The following is an 18,977-nucleotide window of genomic DNA, read 5'->3' on the forward strand; positions in this document are numbered from 1 at the left end:
TGGAATGTTGATGGATACGAAGATCCAACACTTTGGCAAGCCTTTTAGTTTGCCTAGTGACATAAAAGGTTTAAGATTGATTGTAAACTAATCCAAATATGTACTGTAAACTTTCCTTTGGATCGGATATCAACAAGCCTCCGACTGTTATCTGTGTGATAGAAAATGCCATAAATTGATTCGTATTGTCATCCATTCTGGCGACAACCGCTAACCAGATATCCATTTTGAATATTAAATGAGCACATTTTAGAAGTTTCATTGGAAAATATGACTTTTGCGGCCAAAACTATATTTATCGACAAATAAAAAACAATATTTATAATTATTTATTTCAAAATATTCTCCTTCAAGATCAATGCATTTGTACATGCGTTTGAACTAATTGTCGAAGCATTTTTTCGATTCCGATTGAGCTACCTCCAAAACATGTGATTTAAATGCGTCAGGTGTAGAAAAACGTTGACCTCGCAATTTATTTTTGATCTGCGGGGATAAGAAAAAATCATTGGGCGTCAAAAAAGGCAGACGACCCATCAATTCGATGTTTCGAATTCGAATTCGAAGCGGGTTGATCGACGTACTGCTTGCTGTTGGTTTAATCCACGTCGAAAGTCAAATAGCACTCTGAGTTCTGAGTACGTTCACCATTAAATATTTCAAACTTTATGATGGAAATGACAATCTACAAACTCGATTTTATTATGATTGTTATTTTTTTTATTGTTTCCAAATGATCGAACTAAACAGTTATCCTTGTTTAGCTGTATTACCAATTGGGACAAATCAAATTCGAAATTATTTTCATTCCTAGAAATATCGTGATATATTTAGAGAAGACAACTAGAAAAATCCCCATTCCAAGTTTATTCATCCATCCGGTGCTTTAATAAAAAACAAAAAAAAATCCCCAACTGAAAGAGGAAAGATTAATACCGGAACCAAGTCATGCGTTAGGAAATACGAATACAAGATGCAACGAATGAAAAGAAAAAACGAGCACGACCTTCCAGAAAACAAAACAAGGCAATAAACTTGAATCTCTTTATATAATACGAACTACAAAAATTGGATAGGGCCTTTCCAGCAGATTGGCCCGTCATATTTGTGTTCTATGAGCAAAAGTAAGAGGAAGAGTATACAATAAAAAGGGCGAGGACGGAGACGAATCGAGAAAAATTTCTGTTTTCATTTCTATTGTTTAGATATATATATATATATATGTAGCTTCTACTACGAAACAAAGCAGTATCTTTAGCCTTAAGTTTGTAATTTCGCACTTGATTTGATACTGGGAAAATCTCAACTACCAGAAAATCTATATTACAACTTTTATTTCTAAGAAAAAATGAGAGATACTGAAGTTGTGGGTTTTCTTGAATACACAATTATGTAAATATTGCAAGATTTTATATTCTCGTTTATAAACTACTAAAATTGAACAAAAATCAATCTTTAATCGTTTTTTCTGGTTATCCACCTTGATTAAGAGCAGTTTATCTAATAGCTAGTAATGTGATACTATGTTTCAACATCCGCCATCATCTCATTTTTTTATTAAAATATCAATGACAGTTTATCGATTTATAATGACAGATTTAATATTGAATTTATCCTTCATTTTTAGAGCGCAACTAATGTCTACATCTCTTCCAATTTCCTTAAAAATGTTTTTGTATATCGGAATAATCGATTTCTATTTTCAACTAATATACACGTACGAGGGGTATCGCTAAAGTTCACTTTATGACCCGGATGAAAAAAATCTTTTTTCTGTTCCAAATCGATTTCAATTTGGTTTCACCGAACTTCTTGATCGGTGCAAGTTATTTCTTTTGAAATCGGTTTACGTAATTTTTCAATTCGGTTAACTCGCTAACACTTGAGGTGCAAAAATCCGAACAATATTTTAAAACGGTTTGCCAAAAACTGTTTTTTTTTTTGTTTAGAAATAGCTCAACATGAAAGCTGTTGCTGATTTGAGGTTATCCAGATAAATTTGTGTTTCATAATTCCCACGCCTCAATTTAAACATATTTCAAATTTTATTATCTATTTCGTTTTAATTATTCTATCTTGGGTTATTGACGTAGCAGTACATTTTTATAATGTACGGCACAGCGTTGTTTTAATCGATTTAATAGTGAATATTCGAAGATCGTTCGCGCTCAGATCGTCCACCCTAAAACCTTGTGATTTCTTCCTGTCTGGCTTTCTCAAGGACCACGTTTTGCAAGAGGACCACGTACTCTTCCTGACATCTGAACTGCAATTGAAGAAAATTTGAAACTCTTCGGGGACAGTTTGACGTGCTTCGCAGAACCTGCCTTTCCGTTAAGACAAATACACCGGCCTTTGTATCGTGAAAACTTGAAAAATTTGGAAAAGCTAGGTTGGTGTTCTCAATTTTACGACAAACTAAAGTTTAAACAACTTTGATGACCGCTGGTAACGTTTAAGCCGTTTGTTTATCGGTAAACACCATTTATAAAATGTGAAATACGCGGTACTTGTGGTTTAAACTGGCATTTAAGGTTCAAACTTCAATTGTAAAATAGGCGATTCCAACGTTTCAATATACGACATAAACAACAACGCTATTCATATATTTCTAACGATTATTGAATCATATAACTTGGTAAATCCTTCAAAACTTCAATATTGGTCTAGTCCAGACTGTAAAGGCAATACGCCGGGTGCCGTAAGCAGTTAACTCTTCCAGATGAACCTAACGGACGTTCTTAATTGTTTTACCAACACATTTCGTACACGTATAGTCACATATTATTGACGTAAAGGGACGCCAACGATGTCGAGAGGGTATTAAGTCTGAAATTGTCGTCAGATGGGGTTAACCTCGACATGTGATTTATTCAGTTTCAATTGAAATATGAATGTGTCTAAATTAACGCAACAAAATTCGAGATTTGGTGATTAACCGAATAAAAGATATCAACCTGATTGATTGAATTTTTTTCTCTAATTTAAGCGAACACAAAATAGAAATTTTGTAAATTCCGTGTAATAAATTTTCGTGTTTTTTCAAATATTCCCTATCCCACTCAACTATTTCTTTGTTTCCTATTAGTGCTCATGTAGGAGGGTTGTCTAAAAAGTTTCCGACCTCGACCTGAAGCTGTCAACTTTTACAGTATAAATCTTCCATTAAAATTTCAACCGTTTTAGACGCTTAGTTTCCGTTTAACAATCTTATATGTGAGTCGATGTAAAAAAATTTCAGAAAATGAATAAAAATGTTTTTTAAAAACAATACGTCTACGTAAATGAAAGAACGGAGACTACTTAACATCATTTACGGTCGTAAAATTTCGAGTCGCTGGATTAAAACGTGGTCTTATCAGTATTACTGACGACAAAATGGTTGTGGTCGACCGTCGAATTGAGATCCGAGACATAGAAGAGACATATCGGCATATCAAAAGCACGCATTTGCCATAACTGCCTGAAAAATTATGCTTGCGTAAAATATCTTCGCGTTGGGTGCCGCGTTTGCTCACTTTGGACCAAAAGCACACACGAATCAACATTTTTTACATCTTATTTACATTGTTCAATTAAAATAAATCGGATTTATTGCGTCGACTCATATCTGGATTCGACACTACACTCCTGAAACGAAAAAATAGTCAAGAAACTGGATAGTAAAAGAGAAAATAGCAGAGACGGTTTTCTCAGATAGTCATGAGAACAGGGAAGTTTTAAACATCATTGCTTGATAAGGTAAAAGTAGAATTTGCTATAAAGCGACTGAATTTGAATAAAAAGAATAAGCTTTCCCATCAGATCAACCTACCTCCTCAAACCATAGCAAAAATTCACGATTTGTTTTTCGAATTGGTCGACCATCCACCGTATTCATCAGGTTTTGCCTCCATCGATTTTTTTCGTTTCCTAACCTCAACTTTTTACTTAAAGGAAAGACTAGGACATAATCGCATACGTAAAAAGTCTGTTTTAGAAGGCAATGTTGAAATTAAAAAAAGTATTGTTTCTTTTTAGACAATTCTCGTACGATGCTGCTTCTCCTTAAGGAACTTTGAAATAATTCTGCTCTCATCCTTATTGCGACAGTTGCGTATATTTAGTTTTCAACGTTTTAACTCACGTAAAACGATTCAGAAATTAAACAAATGGTTGCAGTACTTTTTATTCCCAAACTTGAAAAAAATGGTTGGATGGAAAGCGTTTTCACACAACTGAATATGTTATGAAAGAAATAAACACTTTTGAACAATAAAGATCTCTGCATCGATTAATTATTTTATTGCACATTTCACCGTCGATATAAAACCTGATTCAAATAACGAAATTAACAAGGAATTTTTGGTAAATATTCAAAATTTTTGATACAGTTATCCAAGCTGGTGTTTCGTATCAGGGCCATGAACAATATTAGAACCGTAAATAATTCTCCGACGAAAAATATTGTATTTAATTTAGGCAGATAGCGAACATCTGGCCTCTACTATTTTACTGAACAGCAACAACGATGTTGGCAAAACGAATATGTAAATTGAACACTCAATCCTATATAAAAATTCGTCCTTGCGAATTTAGAAAAAAAAATTTATGGTTAGTGTAACGTCAAAGGCCAAGATTCACTTTTATGAAAAGTATAATTTTGGATCTTATGACAACCAAAAAGATTTATAGCTTAGTAATTTGAAAGCAGCTGACTTTTATACATAGCACTGCATTAATTATTCCACTGGCGTAGTTTGAATGTTTTATATTATATCCTTCATTGAATCCTTCAATATAACAAGAAAAAGTGTCATAGAAAAATACTTTAAGGATCAAATAAAAAGAGTTTGAAAGGAGAAAAAGGAATCAATTTGTCTATTTATAATTCACAATTTAAGTCGACATATTTTCTAACGTAAATCTGGCAAATCTGCAGCAAACAACATCTTCAATTTGTTATTGAAGTTGAAGTAGCCAGCGATTGAAAAAATTTACTCGGTCGTCATTTCGAATTTTCAAAATGGGAAAACACCACTTTTTAGATACATACAATAAACAAGTTGTTTCACAATTAAGATTTTCCTTGAAATCTACTTATATTATTGTTATGAGGCATGAGATTTTGTATAATTTTGATGTCTCTGAGAGCGAAAATAAAAGAGTTATCAGCGTAAAATACTCGATTTTCTAGTGCTGTACTTCCAGAAGAATTTATTAAGGTCGCTTGACATGATGCAATACAATGCAAGGCGTGATATTTCTTGATAAAAAGCATGCGCAGATGAAGTTCAGCTGATTGACTTCTCGCACTTGCAACATCATCGGTTCTGTGCCATTTTTATTAGGTGCAAGCTAGGGAAACTTATTCATCAGGCTCCAAAACCAAGGCAGCAGTAGTAGATATAATTATTGACAGTAATCCACTGACCACTTTTTCACTTCGTTACTTACTCACTTAGTTTTGTTTTCATTATTGTCAAACCGGTCACGAAATAATGACTCAAATTTTAGGTAATTGCTTAACTCACCGAGAGACACGCGACTTCCATTATCCTCTATGCAATATCTTGATATGGTGCAAGAAATTACACGCAATTTCTTGCACAATGTCAAGTGCCCTATAGATAATTTAGCAAAATAATCGTGGATCGATATGTTTTCGGTTGGAGATATATTTTTTTCTTCACTACAAACTGATAAGCTTTATATTTTCGTATCGCGATTGTGTCGCACTTCTAAGGACCATTCTACACGAGCGACAAAAACGTGACGGTTTGCCGGCGAGTAAAACTGGTTTGTTTAAATTGAGCATTCTAAACGAGCGTTCCGTTCCGTTCGCGTGTGGACGCATTAGTTGGCGCATAGGCTCGTAATTTAAATGGACGTCACTACTGGTTCTACACTTCTTCTCATAAATGTGCTTTTGATATGTGTGTGGAGACTAATCCCAAAAGATCGTCGAATGGTACTACTGACATCCCATGGTACTGCAAAAAACTTTTAAATATGCCTCCCTTGTTCTAGGAAAGTGAAATATAAAAACAACACATCCAACTTGGACAGAATCCATAGCAAATCTGAGGGGTTGTGATTATAGTTTATGATAGTTCACTCGCCAGCTAACGGCGCCCGTTTGGGTGATTAAACGGTCACGTTTTTTCGCTTTTATAGAATAGCCCTAATGCGACAAGTACACAATTTTTGTTTCTTCTTAATATGGACGATATGCGTTGTAAATTATTTTTTATATTTATGAGTCTTTTAAACTTTGACGCTTTTCCTTTTATCAATATTATGCAACTACGCAGATGTTGGTATTATACTGATATAAATCGCAATTATAACTATATTTACCTTTGATTTAATGGTTGTTTTCTAGTACATTATCAGTGAGTATAACGATTCAAAATAGAAATAACATTATGATAAATGACATAACTGTCCCACATATTTTTATTCAAGGTATTTAGTAAATATTAGATAATAGAAATATTGAAATTGTTTGAAAACATCAACGGATGTACTTTATATTATTTTTGTTATGATAACGTATGTCGCAATACCTGAGAAAGAGCAGAAAAACTAATAAGAAAAGCAGATGACAGACTCGGGGTTTCCGTAAGAAAGTTGGCCATATCACAGGAATTAGCAAGAAATGGTTTATAAATACCTAAAATGACGAAAGTGTCTTGAATATATCCTAAACCAATCAGCACGGATACCACGGATACATTTTACGAATCAGAGTCGTTATTATAGATGATGAAAAATACTTTTCACAATTTGGAAAATTCGCTGATAAAGTTCTGGTCTGATGTGTGATTTTGATAAGAGATATCCAGTGGATCGAGTAGAAGGTATATCAACAACTGTTTCACTAAATTAGTTGATGTTGTACGTCAACTTCACGCTGTAGAGGATATAATATTATGGAATGACTCAGTATCATGCCACTATGCAAGGGAACTCAAAATAACATACCTTCGGTATCAAAACAAAATGAACCTCCTAATTTAGCTCAGGCCCATCCAATTGAATGTTTATGGGTAGTTTTATCTCGCAAAGTGTATGTTAGAGGGTTGCCAGACGAAAATAAGAAACAATTACAGAAAAATACGCGGAATAGATATTCAAGTCGTCCAAAACCCAATGAGAGATGTTCTCAAAAAACTATACTTAGTTGAGGACCATGAAATCCTTCATTAAGTTATTTACATTGTTAGTTGATTATTATTTACTTATTTGAAAAATATATGGTTGAATATTTTATGCAAAAACTATTGGGACACTCTTCAATTGTTTTGTATCTATTTATATTAATAAATCAATTTTTCTTACAGGTATGTAATCAAGATTTCTTAATGGTGATAACCGGTAAGTTGTAGTTATCTTTTTTCATAATATAAACGAAAAAAATTAGTAGAAAATATTTAGAGGACCTAAAGCTTATTTTAATAAAATCAATTCCAACAAATTTTATCTTCTTCGATCGAAATGTCATTCTATATTCATGTTACACATTAATTTCTTTCCATTTGTCGGATATTCATAATTGTTGATTGACAGTGGTTGAAAATAACGTTAATACTGTCAAAAAATTCCTAAAACTAGCGATAAATAGTGAACTTTCGATGCGATTCGATTAAATATATTCAATTCTCTGTTTTGAGTATCAGTGTACCAGTAGTTTCATTTTCTTTTACTTACAAAATATTAATTATAAATATAGAAAAATGAAAATGAAAATCTATATTTACATCTTCATAGATAGAAATTGAAGATGTGGTCGATAGAGTCTGTAGATGTCTTCCTAACCACTTTGTTAATTGCATTATTGTTAAGGCTTGTAAATAAATAGTTTTTACGGTGATTTCAAAGAAGTTTTACACCATTCAAAATACATTTTATTATAAAAAAAACACGATGCCGTTAAATGTTTACAAGCTTACCATGAACTGACGTCTGTGAATGGTAATAAGCGTTTCAGCACTGATAATTTAAAAACTTCATTTTAATATATCATTTAAACCACTCGAAATTTTTCATATACCCTATTCTTTCACGTTCTAAATCTGTGCTTCTTTATCGTAAGTAACTTGTATGTTTTTTTGATAAGATGAATTTTAATAATAAATTGTCTGTCCTCCTTGATCCGCATTATCCGCAAATATTGTATAGTTTACAAAACTTTTGAATCTCGCTGTGGCGTTCCACATTTCCAGGAAATTGAAACTTTGAGCCCTAACGTATGACATTGATTTATATCCTTAGAACTTTTACTCTCTTACGAGCCTTCGGCATCAAAAATCCGTCCAAAATGTTAAATCCAACTCCATAGGCGGCAACAAAGAGAATATCATATGAATTTAGTCTTTTTTTTTCTCATTCTTTGTTGGTTTCAATATATAAATCCTCAAACCTGATAATAGAACTACCAGAAATACGGGAATCGGCATTTTTCAAGTAATAACCATCATTTAATGAAGTAGAAGATGAATTGAACATGATTTTAAATTGTTCAAAAACTATGACTTTTCGAAATCGTCTTCATTAACGTTAGTCAAGTGGCGGCAACAACTTTTTTGTTTCGAAAATAGTTGGAACTAATGGCTTGATGATTCAGTACTATACTAAGAAAAATAAACTATAATAGAGTGTCTTTTTTACAGTAAAATGTAGAATCACACGCTCATTCAACATAATAATTCTCATTATATGCAGGTGCTTTGTAGTATTATGAGTCTCAGGATCAATTGGTTATTAAGATATTCTCTTGTCAAAGCTTTGTATACGCTAAAATAGTTTTTATCTACAATATTCTCACTAGAGAGTCGCAATTTGTATCTTAATCTGTTAGTTTTACCAATTATTTACAATTTTAGCCATATATGTATAAATCTGCCCTACAATCTTCAGCTTTTTTCATTTTTCACGTTTTTTCTACATCTCCTCTGATTACAGATAACTAGGTCCAGACATTCCATGCTTACTTTTGACTTATTAATTGTTCTGTTCTTTTATGAATCATTTTTCTTATTACATATAATTTTGAATAAAAAACTTTTTTATACCATCGAGTTCTCTCCAGCATTTACTACCTTTTGACCAAAAAGTGGAATTGATATCCGGTTCCGGGATATTAGTTTTCGAATTGAACTTTCGTGGTGATCTCTGGAGTGTACTACGCAAACCACGTTCTATCATAAGTTACCAGGAAGGACAGTGAATATTTCTAAATGTTGTGAATAAAAATATGTTAAACTACTTATCTTTAAACTGTCGCAAAAACTCGTCAAGCCATTAACTTTATATGTCTTCATTCATGAAACTTGGTCGATCAGATTTTTCTTCATCAAGGATATTTGTCCTGTCTTTACGATCATTTTCACCAACTAAAGAGTTCAATAATACTACTACCCACGGTAAACACGTCTTCTTTTAGCTTTTGGTCTGTTCTGAAATGCGTACCTTCCAAGAGTTCATTTAATTCAGGAAAGAGATGGAAATCACGTTCCGTTTTTTTGTCATCCATCTAGGCATATCCGGTCTCTCAAAATGTAAATGCCGGACTTGCTGATGAATCATCTCTGTGAGGTCCGGAACCATCACCCTTCCATCTATTAGCATTGCTTTCCACTTTCGCAAATATTTCGTTGGAAAACGATGGCCGACCACAAAGTTTTTCCTCATGGACGTCATTGCGCACATGTTGCACGCTCATACACTTTTCCCCATACACGGCTGGGTATGAATGTTCACGGGAGGAACGTTTTTTGTGTGTAAAAAACGTAATTCGCACTTGGCGTAAGTATCAATTGGAAACTCCATGTTTCATTGCTACCTAGATAAGAATGAACGTTGTAGACAGGTCAAAGGGGTGGAAACTGGGAAACAGGGAGCTAATCTCGCCAAATCCAGCCTAACAGCGTTTCTAGCGTCCTTGAAAAACCTCGTATTCTTGTTGGACCAAGCGTTAGTTCAAATATTTATTATAAACAATCTTTTTTTTTCCACTTTTTCTTTCAAGGTGTGAATATTATTATAATTTAGGTTTTCTGTAACTTCCTATCCCTTATTAGTTCGTCTTTTCTATCCATCTATCCAACATTTTTTTAACGATTTATATATTCTTATTCAAGTTTTTCTTCGACATATACTTTGATTCCATCTGCTCTTCCAAACTTTTGTTTTTATTTGACTATTCAGGTTTCCAAATCCAGTTCTTTCTACTAGAATCCCCAAAAATACAAAATTAAAATAATATTGTTCGTTTCTTGTTGAAATGTACCGATAGTATGCACCGCCTATGTACTTGTACTCGTAACGTCAACCGGAAGATTTACAGACAAAAATAAAATGTATACATACGAGAGAACAAAATGACAGAAGTTCCTCACCATAAATTCTCAAAATGATAAATTTGATTTCGTCTCATCTAAAACGTTAATTTCGATACAGAAAAACAGAGAAAAATATTTGCAGGTTGTAAGTGTGATGTTGGACATTTACAAAGACTTCAAAGGAACTTCAAATTGTCATCAAATCACCAAAATAAGATGGTAAAACAATCGCATTTGATTGTTCCTTACTTTTGAAAATAGGGAATGTGGATTATCAGCAGTCAAGACTTGGGATTCTTCAATGCCGAATGACTTCATGGAACCAAAGGTTTTATTTGCTGTTTGGTGTATGAAAAACACGAAATACTCATGAGAAATTATCACACGATAGCGTTTGCGAGATACGCGGCGCAAAGCTTAAAAAAGGAAATATGTAGAGATCTAACCAGCGCGTTTTTCTTTTATTTCGAAAAGTTCTACACAATGATGGTCTATTTCATTACAAATCTTTTGGTTTTTAATGTGAAGCCAGTTCCTCTATCGTCTGTTACAATTTGATCTTTGAACTGAATCATATATCTGCTTCAAATTTATGAATATAGATAAACAGATTGTGCCAGCAAACCAGATGACAATGCTGCTGGAGGCAAGTTAGAACAAGTGAACCTGGTGGCTGTGGGCAGCGGGAATCAACTGAGTAAGTCAGTGCAATGAGTTTGACATGGAAATAGATGAGTGGTAAAAGTTCTGTTGTGTACAGTAGCTCCAGGAGGAATGATCCTAAGATGGACAGCGTAACGAAGCTAAGCAGCTTTACCAATTATTCTTGTAATTGCTCAATTTTTCATTTTTTTTTAGAAGGAGTGAGGATATATCAAAATAGCTTTATTGACAATAACGATCGATAGATTTTTTTTTCAGCGAAAGCACGACGCACAAAAGAATGAATATTTGTGGTGTTGTTGGAAGTAGCTTCTTTAGATCCCGCAACTCGTAATATATTCCCGAGCATAGAACGTTGCCAATTTACACCGATGGAAAAATTTTAATGGGGCCATAAATGTGAATTGTTACAAGGAACGTGCCGTGTCTATTTCGGTGGAAATTTTCATTTTGCATGTTTCGATACAGTTCGCTGATGTCGAAAACACCTGCCTCTTCAGTCGAAATGGTGATTTGTTGTTGCAAATATTGCCGACATTTCGCCAACAAGAAAACGACGCGACGGTAACGATATTGAGAAAGTCACGTTCCTAGCACCCGATGACTTCTTTTTTTCCTTTACTTTCGCTATACGCCGCTTTCATTATAATAAAAAATATTGACAACCTGGCCAAATGTTGTCATTTTTGTCAGCCGAGTTCGCGAAATTACAACGCGTCTCAATTCGATGTATAAGAAATGAAATTTTTTCAATTCATTTTTCCTACAAACGATTGAGTACATTTGTAAAGGGAGTTTATTATATACACTTTTCAATAAATCCGCTACCATCGATCATAAAAAGTGAATTTTACGAGCCAACAATGTAATCTGCATATAGAATTAATGACTTTTCTTTTTGTTCCCTTATGATCCTCTCCCTTTTTACCAAAAATGAATGAGGGTTCAATACAAGATCGTAAACAACATCAATGATGTAGCCGCCAACAAATTATAGTGGAGTAAAATAACATTAGTCATTGTTTTTTATTCGCGTCTTTACAAATAGATATGCGAAAAGCAATAATGCGTATGTTATGAGAGTGAGTGCGTATTAATATTTCATATCGTACACGTTTACTTCATGCATAAAATATGGCCGTAAATCTTTTCTCTATTGAAAATCATGTTGCGGTTTTCCTTGTCGAAAATTGCTCGTAAAGTTTCAAAGTGGATGGTTCTGAAGTTGCCATTATACGCCGTAGGGCGAAATTTTATGTTTGTTTTGGGGTTAATATGAAAAAAGAACAAATCCTTTGAACAAACCGTCACTTGATAACTTTTAATCTAATTTGGTTTTTGTTTTAACTAACTCTAAACAGATAATAAATACGTTTAACCACATAACTATTCTTAATTGCTTTTCTTTTCCACACGAATTGAAAATTTCGTTGAATTTGGTATAAATGTTGCGCTTAGTATCGATGACATTTCCCAAGGAAACTTGATTACGTCAAAATGTTAATTTTTACTAATCCGATACATTTTTTTGACCATTAACTATTTTTAACTATTTATTTGGTACTAGATGAAAATAATGATCGAATTATTGTGAAATCTACCACCTTTGTCGCCAGATATTTTTGATCGGGAGCTTTGCTTACGAAATTATTAAAATGTTGTGGCGTAAAAGTGTTTGCGTTTTTAGCTGTACGATTCTACAATTGATATTCAAGGAAAGCAAGAATTTTCCTATAATTATCTATATTCATTTTCCTCATTATACGAAAAACTCCATTATTGTAAGGTCTGGGGATCTAGCAAAATAAAATGTCACACATATTTTCCCATATCGTCTGTCACTCATGTGATTATTTTAGCCAAGCAAAAATCTTTTGTGAATAATGACTCTTGTGGCTTTTTCGTGGATATTCTCCCTCTCAGCTTTGAAATTAAACACCATTGGTAATAAAAGTAATTACGTCCGAAAACATTAATTCATGAAAATGTCTCTTTTCTTAGAATAACTCCGCTTAAAACAAAGAGAACTGTTTTTTTTGCTTCGTGACCATCTGTCAAATCTCTATTATATTCATACTATAAAAATAACTGCTAGAAGTACAATCTGTTTCTATATATATATATCGTAGATCTATAGACAAGTTGGGATTTTAACTAATAATCCAGGATAATAGGGTGATGGCGCGCCACGTATGCCTGTTCTCCCGGAATATCAGCCAAATGCCGGACAATAGACTATTCGTCGAAAAATGACGAAGTGTTTGTCTATTCTCCTGGGACTTTAGCTAAAAATCGGCCAAATTGTTTAATAGTCAGAAAGGTAATCGCGGTATATGGGATAAAGAACAGTTAGACAAAGTAAAGCAAATTTTACTCGCTGGTCTTCCAGACCTAAAGCTTGCAATACTTACTATCATTATGTGAATAGCTATGAACTATTGCAAATCGAAAATGAATGTCACGTAATAGTAAAAAGAAAGAAGCAAACAGATGCTGTTATTTACTGTGTGCTTGTAGAAGATTATTATGAGAAAATTTTAGAAGCTCATGCTCAGACTAGTTAGGTTAGGTTAGGTAAACAATGTGGAACAAACCGGTGTTCTTGTTTTAAAAATAAAATAAAATGTATTTTGACATGCAAAAAATAAATAAATAGAACTTCTTTTATCCTATTTTTCTTCATCTTATTCTGTAAACCCAATAGTCTGTTATCGGAATTTTAGCTAAAGTCCCAGGAGAATAATCTATTGTCCGGCATTTAGCTGATACTCCGGGAGAATAGGCATGCACTCCATCAGCCAACTGCCTAATAACCTGGTATACTAGCTAAAATCCCAACTTGTCTATTTACCTACGACATATACATATGTTTGAAGCAGATGATTCAGTTCGAAGATCAAATTGTAACAGACGATAGAGGAACTGGCTTCACGTTCAAAACCAAAAGATTTGTAATGAAATGGACCATCATTGTGTAGAACTTTTCGAAATCAAAGAGAAACAAACAAACAAACAAACAAACAAACGCTATCGTGTGATAATTTCTCTTCAAATGAGTGTTTGGTGTTTTTCTTAAACGCTAAAGAAACTTGTATCCTCTCGATACACACCAGAGACCAAACAGCAAATGAAACCTTTGGTTCCATGAAGTCATTCGGTATTAAAGAATACCAAGCTTTGACTGCTGATAATCCACATTGCCTAATTTCAAGAGTAAGGATTTGATGACTATTTGAACCATTTCATCAAAAAACGGTTCGTCTTTACCTGGAAATTTTGTAATTTCCATGGTGAAAAATTCATGAAATATGTATGAAAAATAACTGACTAAGAAGGAAGAGATTCTATTGCACAAACAATGAAATCATCTCTAGGGAAGAAAGGTTGGACGTAGTGTGAAAATCACTGCGTCTCATCCAAAAAGACCTTTTTGATTCGCCTTCTTACATCAATTAGTACTTCTCAATCATAGGTAGTGGTGATTTATGTGGAGAAATTTTAAAAGCCCGATCCAGACACTCCACAAGATTAAACGATAAACACGAGAGAACTTAAGTGCGAGAGAGTGGTCGGTGCGCTAACTATAAAAACAAAATGTATGACGAGAGTGTGGATAGCTAGTCGCCAAGACTCGTGTCGGATGCCTCGTGCCTTTGCCTTTGTTAAAAGTTTTAAACGTTTGATGGTTAGTGATTTTTTGAATGGAATTATGAAACTACCCTAATAATAGCTAGAGATTCGGATAATTAGTGGCACATATGACAATGACAGAATATGTGCGATCAAAACGCCATAAATAAACAACTCAACTGTCAGTTGTGAATGTTGATTATTGTCTCCATTATTTTATTTCCGATTCATCATTTTTTTTTGTTTATTTCAATCAACAAAAGAATCTTATCACCTGTTGTCGTGTAATCATCCAAACGAGAGAAAAAACCGCGTCGTCCGAAAACAATTGAATTTGTAACGCTCTCTTGCTCGTTAATTTTGACAATGGCCAAAAATTACGGTTTCCAATTATCTCTCGCTAAATAATTAAATTCAAAACAATTTTGTCCCATCAATTAACTGCGATTCAGTCGGAAGGAGGACGGGAAAGTTTATAACTAAATTTCTCAAAATTGTTTTAGATGTCACGCTTGTTCGGGCGAAGAGAAATATTTAGGTACGAGATGGGAAAAGGGAAACAAATGGAAAAAATGCGATGAATTTTTGATAAAAGCTGTTCGATATAATACATAATTATATTCAAGGTCATAGGTCAAAATAAATAAATTATAACAAGTGTTTATATTGTTAGAAAAGTGATTTATAACTGGTGGTTTTTTTTTTAATAAAATAGGATGACAAAATAAAAGGATTTAACGTATTGACGATGGTCCTCGTGACAGAGAAAACACAATAAAAAAGATCCTTGATTTCTTTAGTTAGATGAATACAAATAGAAAGTATATCAAGTGACCGAAGACTCAAAATTAGAAGAATCAAAGGAAAATAAAGACAAAAGAACTGGAACAGTTGGTGGACATGGCAGAAAACCACGAGGTATAAGGAAAAAAATGAAGAAGATACTAAAAGATCTACGAGCGATCGATTCTAACGAATTTTTCTCAAAAATATACAGACTACCATCATATATCCGCGCTAAAACTACCAAGCTATCTCTGTGAGGTATGGATGTCACTAGTAAGTCTTCTGGTTATGTGCCCGATTGCCGATTTTGATGTGTTAGATCGTAAACGTCGTTTAAAGTGTTTTCTTTAAGTTTTCCCCATTTTGCTCTAAAAAAATATCATTATTAGGTGTTGGTAAAACTACCTAGATAGCGAAATTTACGGATATGATCTAGAAACAGTCTTCACAATGAAAGCACCAGAAAGCTTGTTTTCTTTAATTTTGAAGTCGTAGAGATTACGTACATTCAAAAAACAAAAATTTTGTGTGTCCACTGTGTATAGATTTTAACGCGATACAGCTTGACTACATGATAGTGATAAATTCCAATGTTTCAGTTTGGAAACAATGAAGCAGCTCCGGTCAGCGCCAGAGGCAGTAATTTGCGAATAAGCGACCGTTGATAAACGCGAATTGACCAAACAATATTTGCTAGTAACTTTTGTTCAAACCTAAATAACAAATGAACTATAGAATACTTGAATAATTGTTAAGTGAAATGGTGAATAATTTAGAGGAATTTGTGTATGTATTACGTTAATGTTTCATGCATTCGAAAAATATTGTTAATTGATGTAAAAATTTAATATAAAAACTCGTCATCATTCAAATAATGTCAATACCATGTTGCCAAACTAGTTTAGTCTGATCAAACATTACTTATAAAACACCCTCTGTATTTTTAGTATATAAAATTTATTATAGTATGGATAACTCGAATTTAAATTTCAAATGTTCAAAATTATTCACCATAGTTAAACTTGTTCAATCGACAAAAGCATTCTTATTGTATGTGTGGCTCAGTATAATCTTCGCAAATCTTCAATAAAAGTTTTTTAAATTGCAATTTGTGAGTCGTTGAAGTATCTAATTAAGATGTATCAGGAGAATTTATAAAAAAAATGCTCAAAATTTGAAATTTATTAGAAACGGCGCTGCCGGCAGTAAAATACCTAAACTGGAAAACATTCACAAAGATTCGTGGATGCGGTTAATAGATACAAATAGTAATGATTCAAATAATACAAATGATCAATTTTAAGTACAACGCTTTTCAGTTTGTAAATAAAACTAACGATCATTAGATTCATAACGCGATAATTTCATCAATTTCTATTGAAGCAAAATTTATGCTTGAATGAAAACTAAAGCAACCAAATATTTTAATGTCATTTAGTCGAAATTTTCCTTTATGCATATAGTCAGCTAAACCCTAATTAAACATTTTATGACGTAATGTAGGGGATCCAGTTTTTATTCCATACCAAGCAAAATCTAAACAAGAAAACAACTCTTTTAGAGTAAATCCATATAAACTCAATATTCCTATTTTTTCGACTGTAGCTTTCAAATAGATTAAGATGTTATCCCACGTAACCACATTCCTTGGATATCCTGAAACATTTGGGGTTTATGGGGATGAGGTTTTATGGATATCGCTTACGTTTCCGATTTAAATTTATTAACGATAGCGGTTCGGTCAGAATTATATTAAGCGGTACATGTTGAAGTGGGCATAAATGTTAACTTCTGCGACTTTCTACCAACTGTTACTCGTTTCCTTCAGAAAATATTTTCAGAAAACTACCATAAAAGTCAATCGGAAAATGTATGAGTAGGTATCCCATAAGACCCTGAAGGCGGGTCTCCCCACTATTGGTTATTTTAACTGATTTGATCATAAAATTATAAGATAATTATTAATAATAATTCACTGACATCTTTTTCTCATATATTTAAACAGTTTTTAACACTGAGAGCTTTCTTACTTACTTACTCACTTAATTTATTGATACACTAAACTATCCACTTCACTATTCACTAACTTATTACTAATCACTTTATAAGAACGGCCACAACATACTGTAAATAAGTTATAAAAACAATATGAAGAAATTTCCGCGATATGTAAAAAAATTTAATGTAAATGTCCCTCCTGGGAATCGTACAGGCTTCACGGTCCACGTCATTGAACGAGTTTGTAACAACAAAAACTTCTTATGTCACCTGGGATATAAATTTAGGAAATACTGAATAGAATGTTTCGTATATTCTCATCTTAATCAAGGGCTAGTTAGTTGAGTCCATTTTCGAGGTACTTGAGATAAACAGCTCGATACAGCAGCTGCAGCTTCAAGTTTATATTCATACTTACGTTCAACTTTTCTGATAATTCATACGAACAACGTTTGTCGGATCAGCTCTAATATAAAAGATAAAATATAATGGAAAGTTAATAAAGTAGGTTTTACGAGAAAGGAAAAGCTTGAGAATTCCATATTCAAATGGGAAATCCTTGTAGATCGCTCATAATATGCGGAAGTAGTAGTCATCAGTTATGATTTGTCGATCTTTTTTTATATAAAAAAAAATCTCTCGATATACAAACACACACTTCTTCTATTTTTTCTGTTCAATTTCTTGGTTATCAATATATTTAATAATAAAGTTATAGAAAAGTGAAAATTAATTCTGCTCGACTTTGCGTCTTGAATTTTTACGTTCCGTGACTGTCACAATTTGTTCCGATCATTTTCCAAATATGGTGTGCATTTTAGCAATTTTGCACACACAACGCCGGGCATCTATCACTCGAACAAGCCGCGTAGAGAGAGAAGTATTCTTTGGAAAAAAGTATAAGCCATCTCAAATCCGGCTGCTGGTCCAAACGACTGTAAGAAACATTTTTAGAATAAGAATGAGATAATATAGCCCTAGTACAGGTCCTCGATCCTATAAAACATTCTGGAATTACAATTACAAAAATACAGCGTGTTACGTTTTTCCAAAGCTTTATTATTATTTGAAATCCAAGTATAACGAAATTGAAAAAAGTCATCCACGTAAAAACTTACGAATTAAAACGCTATTATCTGAATATTATAATAGAAAGGGATTTGATGTCGTGAAATTAAAGCTGAGTTAATGGAAACGAAATAACTACCAATTACCACTACGTTAAATTATAACCGGTGTCGTCTGATCGCGTACGGCTGTGTACTCGTCGCAGTATAATAATTTATGACTAGCACCGATAGATGACGTGCGGCCACGCAATAGTTGAATATAAACTAATAGAGCTTTGAATAATGAAAAATCGTATGCGAATGAGAATATATCAACTCGTCAGGTTTCCTTCTAATATCAAAACTTATATTTTCCTAAATAGTACCTTGATAGGTAAATTATAAGTTTCTTACAAAATTTTGGACAACGTTAACAAAACATTTTTCCTGATCATTCAGTTTTTCTTCAAATCTCCTGTCATTCATCAGTTGTCATATGTGTGGACCTACAAATACTCCTTCAATT

General features: G+C 33.2%; 1 protein-coding gene across 20 annotated transcripts in view; it reads left to right on the plus strand.

The window, feature by feature from the left end:
- LOC130898343 (protein muscleblind) overlaps positions 1 to 18,977 on the plus strand; it is a 559,833-nt gene that overhangs the window by 156,867 nt on the left and 383,989 nt on the right. The window contains exon 3 of one of the 20 annotated variants that reach the window (XM_057807596.1): positions 7,326 to 7,387. The exons of the other annotated variants lie outside the window; for them this stretch is intronic. Coding sequence (XP_057663579.1) covers positions 7,326 to 7,370 — 45 coding nt within the window. The 3' untranslated portion in view covers positions 7,371 to 7,387. Of the gene's footprint in view, positions 1 to 7,325; positions 7,388 to 18,977 lie in introns of those variants that run through there. 20 annotated transcript variants of the gene reach the window in all.

Source organism: Diorhabda carinulata, chromosome 9, assembly GCF_026250575.1.
Source record: "Diorhabda carinulata isolate Delta chromosome 9, icDioCari1.1, whole genome shotgun sequence".
Classification (NCBI taxonomy): domain Eukaryota; kingdom Metazoa; phylum Arthropoda; class Insecta; order Coleoptera; family Chrysomelidae; genus Diorhabda; species Diorhabda carinulata.